Consider the following 19,026-nt stretch of genomic DNA (forward strand, 5'->3'; position numbering starts at 1 on the left):
CGAGTTTCGCTTCACATAATATGTACAACTATCCGACGTTCTTACGATGAACATCATGATGCAACCTGCACATAGAAAATTCAAAGATATGTGTGAAGTGCACCCGGACTTGGCCAGTATTGACTATGGCCTAGTCACCTCTAACTTAGGGTAGGCTCGTTGCCCCTCAGTGGGGACTTATAGTGATGATAAATAGCACAATATGATACGATGTAAAGTGAATACGGGGCTTTAGAACAAGAAGAGGAAAAATGCTCGTATTAAATAAGTTTTGCGATGGACAGAATAAAAATGTCTATATTTAGTTACGGCAACAATATTTAAACTTTAGGTATGTATGGTAAAGTATGACGGTAAAAGTTTAACTTAAAAAGCTTAGCCAAAAAAAGATATTTTGTGGGATTATAAAAAAGCATGATAAATTTAAAATAGTTACATTTCATTTACTAACCGTTGGTTTCTGAGACCGAAATTTGCGTATAAAACATTCATCTTTGACAAAACAGAAAAACAATATTATGTTTTAAACGGTAATAACGGTCTTAGAAAACCACGATAATTCAATATGTAACCTTTAATACATTTTAACTCTTTTGTTTGTTTACTTGATGAAAATAGATTACTCCAATTTGGCAATTCCCTTGAAGCACATTCGACACGCATTTTACCAATTTTTTAGCAGCCTCTTCAATTAAATATAGCGTGCTGCCGCCCATTCCCATTAAACTGTGGGAAAAACAAACTAATAGACTAATGGCGCACACTAATTACAACGAAGCTGTTACGTGATCAATTTATTTAACCAATCCTTTAACTATAAGCCTTGAACAGATAAAACTAATTAAGTTTACTGGGTCACTATGTGAATGAGTGTAAATTTTTCATACTAAATAACACATACACTTAACAACCATTTATCGGTTTGTAACTAATTATAAACTAAGAAGATCGACTAATTTTATAATAAACCTGAAAGAATCGTACGGCAACTTTAAAATCGGAATTCGTTTTTGCTACACGACACTACAGACTGACGCAATGGAATTAACATATCTATACATTACTCTTACCGTGGATTTCTGAGACCAAAATCCCCATTTAAAACATACTAGCTTTTACCCACGACTCCGTCCGTGCGGAATAAAAAAAAATGCACACAAGATAAAAAAGTTCCTATGTCCGTCTCCTAGTTCTAAGCTACCTCCCCATCAATTTTCAGCTAAATCAGTTCGACCTATCTTGAGTTATAAATAGTGTAACTAACACGACTTTCTTTTATTTAAAACATATTATAACCTCTGTTTTATTTAAGTAATGACAGGGATCATGTCATTTTATACAGAGATATTGATGTCAGATACCAACGGTTAAACGGGCAAAAAAAAAAAACTTGTTCCGCAGTCTGAATCCCATTTTTAAAAAGTTGTTTTTTTGAGTAGCCTCTTGCCTCTGAATAGGCAAACAGCAGCTACTTTACGCTACTTTTGCAGCTTCATCGGGCATACGGTGGCAGGGCTCAGATGGCGTTTAACTTAAACCTCGTAAGAATAAATTTGAATTTAATTAACAAAAGCTCAATTTGATAATCGCATTGGTCAAAGTTATAGCGTGATTTACGATTATCAATTTGTGTGTGTATCCTTCTCAGCCATGTGGGTGACGTGTAGTGTGCCTCTGAATCCGATAGCTCGGTAATTGGACACCTATACAACTGTCGCTCAATATCTATTGTATTCGAAACGTTTTACGGACTACGGATCCGTATTCAACTAGTTTGCGGCTAAAAACTTTTTGTTTGTCAATATTAAATTAAGTTATTTCATTAAAGTTTTATAATTATACTGATTAAATAAATCACTTAACACGTTCAGTGGTTCTATGGAACTTTTTTATAATATTAAAGTCAACTCGTAATGTAGGTGGCTGTGAACGTGTTTAAATGCGAAAGTTTAGATGCATGGATGTTTGTTTGAAGGTATCTCCGGAGCCGCTCAACGGATCTTGATGAAATTTCGCACAGAAGTAGATCATATTCTACAAGAACACATAGGCTACTAAGTTTTTTTTTTTTAATTCCGCCAGCTAGTAAATAATAAAGAGAGGAAATATATACAAAGAGTACCAAAAACGAAGTGTACCCGTGGAATGCCTACGACCCTTGCTTACAAAGACTTCGTAAACTGATCTTCGAGTCCCTTGACAACAGTAAAGCGACAAAAACTCGTGTCGTACATTTTCCTCGAGCACGTACGTCATAAGCTTGACGGCCGTTTGATGAATGGTTATAATTTAAAGAAACAAAGAGAATACGCGAAGTACCAAATTACGAATGACTTTTAAATCTTTATTGAAAGTGCTTAATTGTAAAAAAGGACTGAACTTTTGACTATATTAAGCTAGCAGGGAACATTTATCTTGTACACGATTTGTCTTTTCTCTGGTGAAAAACATTTGCCAACAGTTGGAGGTAAGTTAGGTTTACCGCAAGTATTTTTTCTTCAGTTAAAACTTGACATTTGTAGATACATTATTATCTATATATATAAAAGAAAGTCGTGTTAGTTACACTATTTATAACTCAAGATTGGTTGAACTGATTTAGCTGAAAATTAATGGGGAGGTAGCTTAGAACTAGGAGACGGTCATAGGAACTTTTTTATCTTGTGTGCATTTTTTTGTTCCGCGCGTACGGAGTCGCGGGTAAAAGCTAGTAGTACATAAATTAGATGGAAAACACTTTTAGTTGTTAAAACGTTTTTAGGAAAATATTTTTTGTATGCTATGGCATTATCAGAATTCTATTTCTTCTAATGTCTGACACATCAATTACCCTGTACAATATCGCAGTCGGCGCGACTGACACTTTCCCGCCTCGATCCTCGTCAGCCGGCCGTGACATCTGGTGTCACAATGCAACACAATTCGGCCACTCGACCGCACTAATTGGATGTAGGTATTTGAAGGAAACAAATTGTGATCATTTCAGTGATCCTGACTCTTTATACTTCACGAAGAAATGGTTTTAGTAGCTTAATAAGTATTTTAGAAGGTAATTTTGGTACTTATTACTTAGTACTTTGGTAGAATAAGTACATTCTTTGGTTGGTCAGATTTTATGGTGTCTTTATGTTTATGCAAATTTATTTCGTTACACGAGCGAGAAGCAAGATAAAGAAAAAGAGACCTATATATGTGTGGAAATTCAATGGTAATTACGATGATTTTTTGTTTTATTCTTTATTCTGTAAAGTTATCTTTTTTAGCTCTTTTTTGTAGACATAATATTTTATAGTTTTTTCTAAGTTATTCTGTAAGCAAACTCATTTATTAAAAATTATCTTAAAGGATATAAGATGGGGTTTATAGGGAAGGCATACAGGGAGCGCAGCTGCGTAAAAATTGTTATCTCCATCTAAGTGAATGAAAACTTTTTGTGACGCAACTTTTCATGAGTCGATTTATGTATCAAGGAAATTATTAAATTAACGGAGACGATGGAAAAGAAACAAAACAAGCAAAAAACGGTAATGGAAATCGTAAATTTTACGCGTCGCTTAGTAATTTTTTATTATAATGAAAATGTATTGATGAAAAGTCACTCTTTGGTATACATTTTATAATTACTTAACAGGGACTAAATTGAGATTTCAAAATTGGAACGTTGATAAAAAATATTAACCCTTACTTCATTGTTCCTGTTTACATCTATAATATCATTATCAGCTTACTAAACATCCCCCCTGAGGGGCTCAGAGCCTTCCCTTAAGTAAGGGGTGACTAGGCCATAGTCAACCACTCGGACCCAGTGTGGGTAGGTTGATTTCAAACACATCTTTGAATTTCTTCGGGGATGCACATATCTCAGAAGAAATTCAAAGTTGTGTTGGATTGCATCACGATATTTTCCTAAAACGTAAGAACGTCGGATAAATGTACATTACATATGAAATTTGAAAATCGAAAAACACATTTGTAGATGGCGTGTTTCAAACCCAAGTTAAATGTTTAACTCCTGAGCCACCGTATTTTAAATATTAACCGTGAACATATTTTTTCCTTCCTAAATAATCATTTATCAACCTGACTTCGTCCCTCACGGCCGGGGAAGGGCTCAATAAATATATTGTGCACATTTTTCTCAAGTCACATTCACAGTGTCCCTGCATTGCCGAGATTTTTATACGTGTATTTTAAAAACTTTGTTTACTTCAAAGAAAAAGGAAGTAATACCAAAAATAAGACGTACACATTTTTACGTTTAGTTTAAATATTTTTGAAATGTAAATAGAGTTTTAGTTTTAAATGAATAGAATAGAACTAGAATGCAGAATTAGTAGAAATCTTTGTCACAAAGTGTTGGTTACAAAACTGACATAAGTGGTCTATTAATAATGGGTAAGAGTCGAAACATCGTCATAATTTTGATCAGTAATTATCTTTTTTACGTTTGGAAAATTTATTTTCATTTATCAATTAACAAAAACAGTCAATTCGATTAAAAAGAAGTGTTTTATAAAAATTAGATTTCACGTCGATCTGTAAATAATAATTCGAATGAAACCAGAGCTGGGCAATAAATTTGAAGAAAAATAATTGTAAGAAAAATATCTCACGGCTACTGGTGATGTGGGGGGGATGTAGGGGGGTTGAATGTGACGAATGAGCGCCATTTGTTGCGCTAACGTAAAGTGGCAGCTGATTGCGGCCCTGTTTGGAGCCTTTTGTCCGGCGCCCTAATGTCAGCCTGACGGTCTAAGCAAGCCTTCATCTGGCGGACTATTCATCATTTTTATTTCTATTATTTCCATGGGCCCCATGTAAACAGTTGTAACCCACAATTTTGCTATATACAATATGCCCAATATTTGACAAATTAACTATTTTTTTTAATTCATCAATACTATTTTAGTATTTTAGTTAATTTGTAAGATAATAAAGAAATAATAGAAATAAGAGGGAATTTTAAGATTTAAGTTGTCTATCGCATCTTTGTACACAGCATAAAATTTGCCTAACTGCCTTACTATATGATTATTTACTTCGGAACTGTCGAAATATACCAATTTTTTAAAGAAGTTTTACTCGTGAATTACCTTAATAATAAAAACAAAACCACTTGGCCCTTGGCTATTTATTTTTAAATATACAAAAGGAATGTAATAGATTATAAGGAAAACTCCTCGTAAGATTTATACCTCAGTCGAATATCAAAAGGGGGAGTTGTATGATGGACGATGGGTCATTTGTTGCGTGGTTTGTAAGTGTTACAGGATTTTGGTTTCGTCTACCTGCTTTCCTGTATATGGTTCAATTGTTATCGTTTATTTATTTTGGTTTATAGTTTAATGGTGAGTGGAACTAACAAGTTTTCTGTGAAATTATATTCAAATAACAAAGATGTTTTTCGTTCACAGTATCTAATGGGTGTATTTTGAAATTTTGAAAGTCGAAAGCTTGTTAAAAGCGAAAGCTATTTATTCTAGCTTTATAAGTAAATTTATCTAGTATCATAATACTCTATAGTATTCGAGTACTTCTAGTTTTAGACCCTTCTTTTTCAGAGGGGAGTGCTATATGCATTCAACTTGCCCCGGGAGGGGGGGGGGGCTGTGGTAGTGATGCGGGATTTTCTTCCGTATGGGAAGCTTACACACTAAACCCCTCTGTTCCACCTTCGCATGGTGGCGAGACCACGGCCACGCTTGCACTTTCGTCCGCGAATAGACCCAACGATTGTAAAATATTTTTGAAGATTACGCGATCGTAGTCTGGGTTGGTTGTTTTGAACTTATTAATATAAAAATGTAAACAAAAAATAAATTTCAGTAAAGTCTGGTCACGTAGCATTGAAACTTGGCTGTAAGGCGCAGCTGAAAATTTTTAACAGGGTGGTAAAAAAAACTTTGTAACTGGGTCGCGTACGTGAAAAGATATTTTAAAGACTGTAGTACACCACGAAAGCGAACTAGTACCAAAGCGAATATGCACATCGGAACTGGAATATGAAATAAAAACGGTGATTGATTCCTATTAGATTCGATTTTGTTTGATTTAATTGTAAAATAGATACATATTATAAAGCTTCGCTTCACTATCGCTTCGCTTTTACAGTTGTATACTACTGTGCGTTAACGCCGCGACCGCGAGTGGCGCATCGTGGCAATTACTGCATCGTGTGTTGAGGGCCTTATTAGCTTGGTTTTGTTTTTGGCCAACATCAAAATTACCTCGTTATCACTGTAGAGGTTTTAATGCCACTTTGCACTAGTGCTTGTAATAGCGGGATTTTTTTTAGTATGCATTTACAGGTCTTGTTAGTAAAATGTATATTTTTTTAATTTATGTACGTAGTTACAATATTAAGTGCCAGATATAGGTCGGACAAGGTCTTAAAATTGATACAACTGTCCTAATTTTCTTTAAATTTTTGTACAAAGTATTTAAGTCTTCTTTAAAACCACACTTACCGAATCTGTGGCATGTTTTAGTTCACTGACGTGAATAACGATAGTCATAGATGAAAAAACGTATACGATTTTAAACCTTACACCATACGTATAAGGCATATATTTATTAACTACAGTAACTTCAGTATTCTCTATGATCGCAGGGAAGCAAAAAGTCGTACGTAGTTTGAACATAAGAGCGTGCACTTTGGTATAAGCTTTGAAAACAGAGAAACGGACTAGGCAAAAAGCTGCCGTTCTGCCACTTATCTCGGTTGATTTCTTTAAGGATGCACACAAAAGAATCACACAAGCAAGGAAGTTTAGAACTTATTTGTTTCATTTTTATTTGACAGAGGGCAATGCGCACGCTTGCCAGTTCCTGTACCTTAAAAGTCAAAGGATGTAGCAGTCCTTTTGCTCTTATATGTTTTGTAGTAAATAAACAGCTGGAGGGCAGACGATCGCTGTTTAGATTCTAGACTTTAGAACGACTGTATTAGAATCTGAACAATGTACTATGTATTTAGTTTTAGACTAGTTGAATACAAAACATTGATTTTGAAGTACGGCTACTATACGTCGGCACACTGCTAGATGTAGGCCTTCGCCAATGCCTATGCCTATATGCCTATACACAGTATGCGGTTCACATCTACTATGATCTATACAAATATTGTATAGAGAAAAACTTTTATCAGTTTGTTCCGGTTAAATTCAAAAACTACTGATTTGAATTTTAAAAGTTTAGAGTAATTAAGTAGACCTCTTTAGTGCAGATTTAGTATGAAAATGTCCGCGGAGAGTTTATTTTATTTGGCACCCGTGCGGAGCTCATATTGATAATATGTGCAAGAAACATTTCAAAACGTATATATAAGACAAGGTTACAAATTACAGTTTAGTCAGAGAGTGAGTGTGGGCTAGATGGAGCAATATTCTAGACTTTATCATGTCTAGATCTTAATATGACTGCAAGTGAGAAATGGAGGTTACAGTCTTACTATGTCATTTGTGATTCACAATATGAGAAGTGATAGTACAGTGGTTAAGAAGTCGGACTTAAAATATATCGTGTTAGGTACGAAGCTGACATACTTTAGTACGCTAGACATACAATTTAAATAACCTTGGTTTATCTCAGAGGTTTATATTTAAAATGTAAGGATAAGTTTGGGTAAATTAAAAGTAGGTATAATTGAAACTATAGTTACTGACCGCGACTTTGTCTTCGTGGAATTTAAATAAAAAAATGTAGTAACAAATATATTTATCTAGCCAGTAATTTCGGAGCCTATTCAATGCAAACAAACAAACAATCAAATCCCTTTATATTATATATATTTTATTTCAACCACATCTCAGCCGGGTATCAAAGTAAAACAGGGAGAGTGAATGAATCAGAACATACGAGTATGTTGGTCATTACCAGCGTCATCAGAGTCATTCTATTGTGGTCACTTCCTGAGTGACGTCACGCGGCAGCGATTTTCATTACGTTTTCATTAAATTATAGGCTAAATAATGTATATCACCTTCGCTTGTATCCACCCGTTGGTTACGCTCACTGACTAGAACAGGGTCATGTATAGAGTTGATCAAATTATAATTTTACTGCATGTTTGTATTTTTTGTGACGTCTTCGTTTATAATGCGCCAGTTAGTTTTTAAAACAATGTAAAGGATATTTAATCAAGTTATTTTATAATGAAATCAGTATCAATTAAGCAATGATTAAATTTGCCGACTGGTTACAGGTCAATCTTGGGCCTGAAACTAATTTGTATATACAACATACTACAAATATTGAGTTTAGCCGTTTCTTAATTAGTTTAAAACAGAATCATAAATGACAATCAATCTAACTATTTTTAGTCAGTATTATATAAAAAAATAAACATATATAATAAAATCAACAGAATTTAAATCTTAAAGGCTTGAATTTGATATATTCAATTCAACCACTCCATGCATCTCTATGTCCGCTATTCGTAATAGATTTGCCGCTAGTACTGGGCTCACAGCATTAGACGACGCGGTGCGATGAAGTGCGCTCTACTATCCACTGCTGTTGTGTATATATTTTGTTTATATGAATATTTGTTTTTAAAAAATACTTAGTGCTTTTGGAATGTGACTGGACGAAAAGATGTATTTCTTCGGTTAGTTTTTTTTTCATTTTATTTGGTGTATTCATATTTTTAAGTAATCAAAATTATTTAGCTATTGATTTTTTTTAATAATCTATGTGTTTAGTAGGATTTATTTATTTCATTTTTAACCGCTATGAAAGATATTTTTTTTACACCTGGTATGATTGCATCTCTTTTCAGCCAGTATTTTCATTACAATATTTAATTTTAATTTGATAAAGTGCCGTTGTGACAATATTTTAAAGGCTGCACATTTTTTTAACGAATAAGCATTACTGATATCTTATTTAAAAAAAAAAGTAACTTCAATAAAACACACGAAACAGATTATAAAAGGGTACTAACTGGACAAGGGCTGCTCTTCAATGACTGTAATAACATTAAGGGGTTTGTTTATGTCTTGAAGCTTAGTTTGGGATTAGTCGGCCCTACTTGCATTGTCTTCGAGTTAATTCTACTAGTACGGGGGATTTCGTACGACAATTGTTTTCTTTGTTTACGGATTAAAGGGCCCCGATTAAGATGTTACGATGTGCCAGTTGTATGTCTATTATTGTTGAAAGATGAAATTACTCTTTGTTCTCTAATTATAAACGTACTTATTTTTTGTTTACGCGCCAAATGTGCAATGATATTGATAGATAACGATGGTCATGGATTCGAATCTGTCAAAATAATAGTCGCAAACTATGGTCGAATAAAAAGCTTAAATACAAGTATCTAACTTCTTAAAATTTAATAAGGAAAAAAACTTAAAATGTCTGTCAATCGATTCCTATATTTATATATTGGCATAGAGAATCTTTTTCATTTTTCATTTAACTTCCAATTGAAAGCTGTGTATTGGCGCTTTTCGTTTAACAAATGACCTTATTCCATTTTGATTAGTTAAAAATAAAAAATACTTAGAAACTTTGACGTAGTTTTGACGTCATTTAGTGGTACGACGGTAGCCTTATTAAATATTACCTACATTAGGTTCGCGTGTCTGAATGTTATTGATTACCCACGGCCCGGTTTGTTTGTCACGACGGTCGCTTAGTGTTTATGTTAGCTCTAATTTTAAAGATCTAGGTCATCTAGTAACTTGTCTCTTGGGGATGTTAGGATAAAAGTAATCATAAATTCCAACACATAATATTTATGATAGTTGAAAGTGCTTAAAAATAATTCTTATATAAAAGTGTATAAATATTTGCTAAAGGAAAATTGCTATTTATTTTTTCCAGGCGCAGTGTCTGCAAGTATGCTGTTCGCAAGTCTGATTCTTTCAACGATATCATTTGCTACTAGCGCTGTAGGAAATAGATGTAAGACTTGCGTTAAAGTGAATTCAGCATGTTATAACATAACACATCTGTTTGAACTGCAAGCGCCTTTCAGAAACACCATAGTGATACATAAAATGGGTATACTCAGATCAAGAAATGTATTGTACTTTAGTTTCGAACCTGCGCTGGAAGATTTGGAATACAACAAAATAGGTTTTGTTAGTTTAGACAATCCCGAAGAAAGGGGTATAATTTCAGGCAATAAAATTTTGAACTTCGGTACATTTGATGTGGACCAGAATAACGAAATCATTTACTTAGGTGGTAGCGATGGAATTTTTGTTTTAGAAACGAAAGAAAATATCCTAGCATTTTTCAGTTCTAGAGGTGATTCAATACAGAATTTATTTTATAAAGGTAATGTGTATTTCGTTATAAATGGTCAGAGTAAAATAACAAGAAAGAAAGGAGATAATTTCGAAGCGTATTTAGAAAGTGAGCGAATTAAAAACTTCGTTATAACCAAGAACGATGTTATTGTTTATTTGAGTATTCTTGGTTTGTTCGCTACTAAAAGAAATGAAACTGTCCTTCTATCTAATAATCCATTTTTTAGAGGATTAACTATAGATTTAGATGATGTAGTTTATACTTGGTGGGTTGATGGAATCTATAAAGTGAATATAGCAAAGAACTTACTAGAATCTAACATACATAGAGTTGCATATATAACTACGATAGGTTCTATGGTGTTTGATAACGATAATAATATTTTATTTACATCAGATAGAGGTTTATATGCACTTACAGAAACTAATACAACAACGATTTGTTAAATTATAGTTAATACGAAAAAGAAACGCAACAATTTTAATTTATAATTTTTTGTCACTTCATTTTTAGAAATGTTTCTAATACACCTATTTATTACTCTTAAATGTATTTCAGTTTGTTATAAAAATGCCTGAATGATGAATTAAAATGTTCTTAGCTATTAGTTTGGTTCTATTAGAAGAAAAAAACAAAAGCGTTTTCGTGAAACCGAAATATCTGCCTAAAACATATTTCATCCCTGCTATTATTTTTTACAAAGCAGACAAACAAAAACGGGGATTTTGGTCTCAGAAAACCACGCTTAGTGATGTAATTACGTGGCTTAAAAGCATCAGATTTTTTTGTTTGTAATTTTTATATTACATATATGATTAATGGAAAATGGATATTTTCAGTACATGTGCTTTTAATTATTGTTATTTGTGTGAAGTTAATAAATGTAGTTTGGCGTTTAACTTAATTTAATTTTTGTTTATTTTATTACATTTTTTTTATATAAATCGAATAATAAATTTTGTTTTATTAAGACAGAATTGTAAATAATCATATTGTATGAATCAAATTATTAAAATACTTCTACGATTTTCTATTATTTTTTATAAAATACTAGCTTTTACCCGCGACTCCGTCCGCGCGGAATAAAAAATAGAGAACGGGGTAAAAATTATCCTATGTCCGTTTCCTGGTTCTAAGCTACCTGCCCACCAATTTTCAGTCAAATCGATTCAGCCGTTCTTAAGTTATAAATAGTGTAACTAACACGACTTTCTTTTATATACTCGTATATAGATGTTCTACAAATGTATTACATTAAACATACTGATATCCACATCAAAATTATTTACAGTGAACTAACGTATATATATTTTTACGCCCACACTATCATCTATTATAGACAGTTAAAAGTGTTTCGTTTAATCTTTAACTTCTTGAGATTAGTGGCTGCTAAGACCTTGTTCTTTTCATCACACAATTGCTCTAATTGTCGGCCTCCTTGAGGCTGATCTTCTATTTTTAGTCTATAAATTAACAGTGTTATTTGGTCAGAGTTTTACGCGTGGTCTAATAACATTTTTACCGCCTAAAAGAATTCCATTGCAGTGACATTTTTTATTTAAAAAAAAGTTTATATATGTATTATGATACAAGAGTCAGGGTAAGATATACGATATCATAGATATTATAGATTAATTTATAATTATAGTAATGTTTTTTACACTTGAATATGAATTTAGAGCAATATTTATGTTGGTACTGAATCTTCGTTGTTTTTATTAGCTTGTTGTTTTGTATAAGTTAAAAGATGAAATCATCCATCCATATGTACTTGCTTGCTTAAAGTCTATGGGATTAAGTTTCGCTTTTTAAAATAGTTAAGAAGCTTAACACGTTCACTGCGGATCAGGCCTAGATCGACCTGCCGCGGAATTTCAGCTGGTGCGGACGAAGAAAACTATGTCCCTCTCACTGGTGCGGAACGATTATCTCGTAAAAAATCACGGCAGGCCTTTATCGGCCTACCACGCACTGACGGTGAAAAATGTCAACTCGGTGCGGCAGGGGTCTATCGCGGCCCGCCGTCCCAACAGGCGGTTGGCGACCCGATACCGCACGGAGCGCCCCGCTTCGCTAGTTAGTGTTGAGCAATCTCACTGAACTGTACGTCGCGTTTTTTCTTTTCGTAAAATTAACGACGCACGATGGCAGGAAACAAAAGAAAAATACAAATTTTGGAAAATAAACTAATTCGCGAGGCAGATAAAAGTGATAGGGACAGCAGTGAGGAAATATTTTCCTTCAAGAAAAAAAATAGATATTTTCCTTCAAGAAAAATAAAAAATAGGATGTGCACACAAAATCTTTGTGCGAAATGTTTTAAAGACAAGCATAAATAAATAATTGAATAAACTATTTTTCATTTCTTTTCTACAATTCTATTTTATTTTCGATATCTCCTTATTTTTGTCTTTCCATCACTACTAAAAATACTTTCTAGTGCGGTGCTGGTCGATATCGACCCGCCACTTTCCCTGGTTCATTTCTCATTTCCTGTTTGGCAGATCCCGGGGCGAATCAACTCTAAAGAAGGTGGGTTCAAGGTTTTTCTAACAGTCCAAAAAGTACACACCTATATTATGTTTTCGCAAAGTTATAGCGATTTAATCTAACCTTATGCTGGTGGGTCGAGAAAGGCCTGCCACGCACTGGCGGAAAAATCATTGGGGGCACACTTTGGCCCGCCGCCGCACCAGGCGAAGGTTTAAGATTTTACTTGCCGCAGCTAAGGTGTTAAAAGTCAATAGTTATTGATTTCCACTGCCAGCATTTAATATGAATTGATATAATCTATCGTTTTCAATTTTTCTATTGCTCGATTTTAAAATTAGCTCCCTTGCGGATTAAATATTTAGTGCGATATTTTTTTTTAATATTTTATATTATTTTGCTTTAACCTAAAGAGAAAAAAAAAACAAAAATATTTATAATAATAAAAACATTTACATTTTTGTTGAGCAAAGTTTTTTCTTTTCAAGAATATACAAAACAAGAAAAAAATAAAGTAGGGTTGTGTTTTTGCATAGATATTGGTGGCTCATTTGAATTTTCACGATCGTAGCTTAGTCTAGGTCGAGCCTAGTAGCTTATCTATTTTGAATTTATCTGAATATTTTGTATGGAAAATTATTTACACGCCTTCTTATAATGGAAATGTATACAGGAAAATGAAAATTTATTTTTCCATTTAGAAAACATTATCCATATGCTGTTATTTAACTTATTAAATTAAAATTATTTAAACACTTTTTTAATTTCAAATTATCAGAGATCTTACAAGCAAGGATACCTTTAATCAATTTCTAAATTCTCTCTTTTAGTAATAACATGTAATAATATAATATTGAAGATGGAACGCAGCTTTGTTAGTTATTGAAATTTTATTGCTTTAAAAATGAAAATAAATTCCAACTTGATACCTCCACGCGTTTCTGAGAAAAACGGTTTTGACAGACAGACAGACAGACAACAAAGTAATCCAATAAGGGTTCCGTTTTTACAATCCGAGCTGTGGAACTCTAAAAATAGTAAAGAAAATTATTTCAAATTGCATAAAGTATACAAATATCATATATTCATTTATATTTACTTTATTTATTCCATGTATATGCGTCGGTGAGTTTTCCACGACGGATTGTACAAACATTGTGCTGCTGAAAACGACATCATAATTCCAGTGTCCAGCTTTAAAATATTTTCCATATTCCGGCTCGCGCAAATTGGAACTCGTTAACTGAATTTCAGATCGTCGATTTTACACTCACTATCCGTTTGCAGAAACTGTGTCGTTGCAAAATTTTATATTGACTCTTTTTTGACTACGCTTTGTCTGATAATTGCAATATATTTAATTAATATTTTTTTACTGTTATTAAAACAGTATGAGGATAACGAATCGACGAAAGACTTGTTACTATTAAAAACTTGAAATAACGTCATAAATAAAAATAATGCCAGTGTAAAATTTTCTTCTAGAACTTTCTTTGGCGTCTTTAGAATTACACAGAAGTTTCATCAAAACTTATCCTGTCCAGTGGTTTAGGAACGCTTAGTAAACAAACACATGAAAATTGATGTTCTTTTTAGTTTACTTTATCCGAATCGTATAAGTTCCGAAATGGATATGTCTATAAAAAAATAGACTGACGGGTTTCAGCGTTCAATGAAAAACGTTTTCCCTTCGTTAAAACCAAACGGAAAAGCGGTCACTAAATCCCGCAGTAAAGGCAATGGACGAAGAGAAATGAAAAGAAATTGTGGATGTATATTTACTAAGATAAATGTCTTTACGGGCAGGACCGGACTAATTTATAGGTTGAGTGCGATGGGCGATGGGCGCTCGCAATTGTGCAGCCATTGGAAAGATAGGAACACTTAAATACGACTCCTGTTTTAATGTACAACTGAACGCTATATAAATTTAATATTAACAGATAATAAAACATAAGTACTAAGTAGTTTATGCAGATGGTTTTCAAGCATTCCAAAACATTAGAATCAGAACAATAGAATTTAGGGACATTCGAAGAAGAAGAGAAGCTACAATCATGCATCATATGGTGGTGTGTTTGAACATGTTTTACGGCAGTGGGAACCCACAGAAAGTATGGTTATAGTAACAAGGGATCATATTCCTGCTATACGCTTGGTAATTAAAAATAAAATCAACTTGTCCCAACACTATTTTTTTATGTAACAAATCATAGACCTTAAATTTCTAGACGTCGGATAGAATGGCCAAATTAAATCATATACTTTAGTGTCTAAAACTGCATAGATTTATACTTTTACATAAGAGCTTAGAATGGTAAAACTTTTCGTGGGTTTACTTGGTAGAGTTGGTTTGAGACTATATTTTATTTGCCGCGCTATAAATCAGTTCACCTCCGCACAAATGGAGACATTAATCTTTTGTAAACGGACACTCGCGAGCTCTTTAAATAATGTCACTTCATTTCTCTGCATTTGCTTTTATTTTTAAAACCATGTTCTGTGTTGGTATTACACTTAACATTTTATAATTTGTGCAAGTTTTTTTTAGATTTACAAATTGTTAACAATTAAAACGAATTTGGACGTTCGGTTTATTTTGTCAAGTTTGTTTTGTATTATAACAGATGGCGCTATAAATAAACTTGTAGATAGTTTATTTTTTTGTACAATAAATATCATAAATTTTGGCAATAAATAATCCTTTTTTCTCTGTACAATTTAAAGGAAAAAAGCGTGCAGAAAGTGTGAGCGTCTTATCAATTTGCAAGGAATTTAGATTCGGTCCGCTCCGTGAAAGTCAAGCGGGCTCGCAGACTGCATTTGAATAATTTACAAGCGAAATAAACGTTTCTCAATAAAATGCTAAACGACGTATCGAAAAGTAGCTGAGGTGAGAACTTATTGCCATTTTTGCATACAGTTACAATAGATAAGTTAAAATATATTTTGGATGTTATATTTATCCTATCTACCTATCACACTCAAAGACGTTTAATGGTCTGTGTATGAGAAATCTAAGCCAATAATTAACTATAAAATAACTCTGAGTTTGGCAGCTGATGATTGATACTGACCCCCGTCGCTAAATTTAGATGTGTTAGTGTCAAGATTAAGACGGAGTAGGTATGTAATTATTATTTTTATTATTTACTTTAACCAAAATGTCTGCAAGGATTTCGCTGAAATTTGGCATAGATGTAGATTAAAAAATAGGCTTCCAATTAGGTTTTTTTTTAATTTTTCGACTCCATCTGCGCGATAGCTAGTATTAAAAAATTAAATTAAAAATGTCGAATGATTTAGAGATAAGTAACATATATTTTAAAAAACAACAAAGAGTAAAAAAGTTAAGTTGGTACACACGAGCCACTTGTTTGCAGTACAACAATGAAGGGGATCCGTGAATTCGTTCAGGTTCCAACAACAATATTTGTTCGTAACGTTTGTGGTCAAACAACTGAATTAACTTTAAATTTAGAACATTGTACCTGTGGGTTGCGACTACCGAAGCAGTTGTATTTTATATTGTCTTGTTTTCATTCTCACTGGAAAAAAAAAATGGATAAGAATCTGTTGCTAACATGTTATCTAATGTTACAAGTCCACCTTCGAGCCTTTGACACCAGACTCTCTTTCTTTCTAGTGTCATAACGATTGTATTTCTAAATATGGAAATTTTGGTTATTGGCGAATTGTTTTGACTAAAATATATTCAGAATATGAAGAATAATTAGAGAAAATTACCAGTTAATATAGTACAAGTTTTTTTATTTGTTACTAGATGGCGTTGTCCAAAGTTCTATCCAAAAAATCTGATTTATTGAAGGTAAGGAAAACCAAGGTCAACGATCAGTGATGTACATACCAGTGAAGCCTGATATTAAAAGTTGATAAATATCCATAAAGGATATTATGGATATCAGTGGGTTCGTTCGTAATATCAGCAGATTTGACGACATTTCCACTGAATCCGAAGCTTAAAGTACTTTATTAAGTCTTGTTAGTAGTACGTCATTCAATTTATCAGTACTGTATATTAGAGTTGGAAAACGTCCTCAATGTTCTATGTTAATCTTATTGAGTTCGGTTTGACCCGAATTTCAACATCCGCGCGTAAATATATCCGGTTGGCGAGATCCGAATTTGTTAAGCCTTATTACTTTGCCGTAATAGAAATAATATTGGATTATCAACAAAACTATCGTAGCTTCAGTAAACATAAAACTTCAGAAATAGAAGTTCCAGTTTTTTTATCTATTAATTATTTCCAAATCACACTTGAAGGTGAAAAAGCGATTAATCGTTGGTGTCTGAGACAAAAATCTGTGTATAAAACATATCGTCATCCCTGTCATCTTATATATATAAAAGAAAGTGGTGTTAGTTACACTATTTATAACTCAAGATCGGTCGAACTGATTTAGCTGAAAATTGATGGGGAGGTAGCTTAGAACTAGGAGACGGACATACGCACTTTTTTATCTTGTGTGCATTTTTTTTTATTCCGCGCGGACGGAGTCGCAGGTAAAAGCTAGTTATTTATAAACAACAGAGATAAAAATGTGTTTTAAAAAGAGATTTCAGTTTCAGAAACCGACGATAAGTAAGCTTTATAAAATGATAATTTAAATTTTAGTAAACAAAGTGTAAAACAAAAAGAAGTAAAATTAGAGACCTACATATACTCGTATAATTGTTTTTTAGCAGACTTCAAAAATAAGGAGGTTATCAATTCGACTGTATTTTTTTGCGCATTAAATTCTGTCTACACATTTAACTAACTAGCTTTAAATATATATGCTGTAAAAGGTTATCGAGTATACTTCTCTTCAGCTTATATCACAGTTTAAACGCTCAAAGCTCTTCAAAGAAGTGGCGAGCGCTATTGTGTGGGTAGCTTTCTCAGGCAAACTCAGTAACGAGGAGAAAATTCACATCTTTTACCGGTATTTTCTTATATATTGATAGCTAGCTTTTGCTCGCGAAATCGTCGTAACGGTAGTAAAAAAAAATATTAAAATTATTAAGTACACTATGTGTTCTACAGACTATGTTCTATATCTATGTACAATTTCATCGAGATCCGTTGAGACGTTCTCGAGATACCTTTTAACAAAGATCCATTCATCTATTCGCCTAAACATTCACATCTTACTAATATAAATACGAATGTATGGTATTAAATTATTCAAACTTTCGTGAGACATTATCACTAACTTATATAGAAACGGCTAAAACACTCATGTATATATATCCGGTGTCGTCACCGACTTGAGTGAGCGACGGGCCGCGTCCGCGAAATAATACCAATCCCACTCACCCTGATGAAGAGCCCCCGTAGGGCTCGAAACTAGTCGGTGACGACACCGGATATATATACGTGAGTGTTTTAGCCGTTTCTATATAAGTTACGAATGTATGGACGTGTGGATGGATGGATGGATGTTTGTTAAAAGGCATTTCAAGAACGGCTCGACGGATCTCGCTAAAATTTGGCATAGATTTAAAACATAATCTGACAGAACATATAGGTTACTTATTAAGTTATTTTTTGATTCCGCGCGTATAGAGTCATGGGTGACAGCTAGTTTATAATATTAGTAAGATTAGGATGAAAGTCTTTTAGGTAAAGTATCAAGTTTAACTATTATAGAAGTTACAGAAGAATTGGTTACATATGCTACGTATTTATAAAAAAAAACCGTTAAAATTAAAATTAAAAAAGTAGCATAATATAGTTTAAATAGATATATTCTACTGGAATACTATTTATTATTAAATATTTTATTCATTCATTTAATATTATAATGTTCGTTTCTAAACGCTTTAATTTTGAACACAATGTAGCTTTTATTTCTTGTATTTGTAAAAGGGAACAGTAAACGAGACCGTTGTACGAAATAAACTCATTTGGTTTTCATGGACAAAAGGTTAATGTATGCATTCTCTGAAATTAACCTGAACAAACCAAAATAAAGAATTTAGCTCCGTAATCAAACCGCATGTTACTACAATTCTTTTGTTTTAATTTAGAAATATATTTTACTTCTTCTTCTTCTCACATGAATCGCTGCTGAAATAAATATTCCATCACGAACCATTTGTTGCCTACCTTTAGCTACCTTCTCATCCAAGTCCCAGTGCAACTGTTCCAGAGCTTACCCAAAACATAAATAGCCTTGGGGACACACGTACAGACTCACAAAAATAATGGTTTTTCGTTATCAGCTATCTTAATCTAGTTTCAATGTAAATACTTGAATTCAATTGAGA

At 33.1% G+C, this 19,026-nt stretch overlaps 1 protein-coding gene across 1 annotated transcript; it reads left to right on the forward strand.

Moving 5' to 3' along the window:
- The first annotated feature begins 8,484 nt into the window (after positions 1–8,484).
- On the forward strand, positions 8,485–10,730 carry LOC106709594 (ommochrome-binding protein). Its single transcript, XM_014501420.2, has 2 exons — positions 8,485–8,608; positions 9,829–10,730. Exons 1-2 carry the CDS (start codon positions 8,596–8,598, stop codon positions 10,704–10,706), a joined length of 891 nt encoding a protein of 296 aa, XP_014356906.2. The 5' UTR covers positions 8,485–8,595; the 3' UTR covers positions 10,707–10,730.
- The last annotated feature ends 8,296 nt before the right edge of the window (positions 10,731–19,026 follow it).

This window comes from Papilio machaon, chromosome 22 (assembly GCF_912999745.1).
Source record: "Papilio machaon chromosome 22, ilPapMach1.1, whole genome shotgun sequence".
Taxonomy (NCBI): Eukaryota; Metazoa; Arthropoda; class Insecta; order Lepidoptera; family Papilionidae; genus Papilio; species Papilio machaon.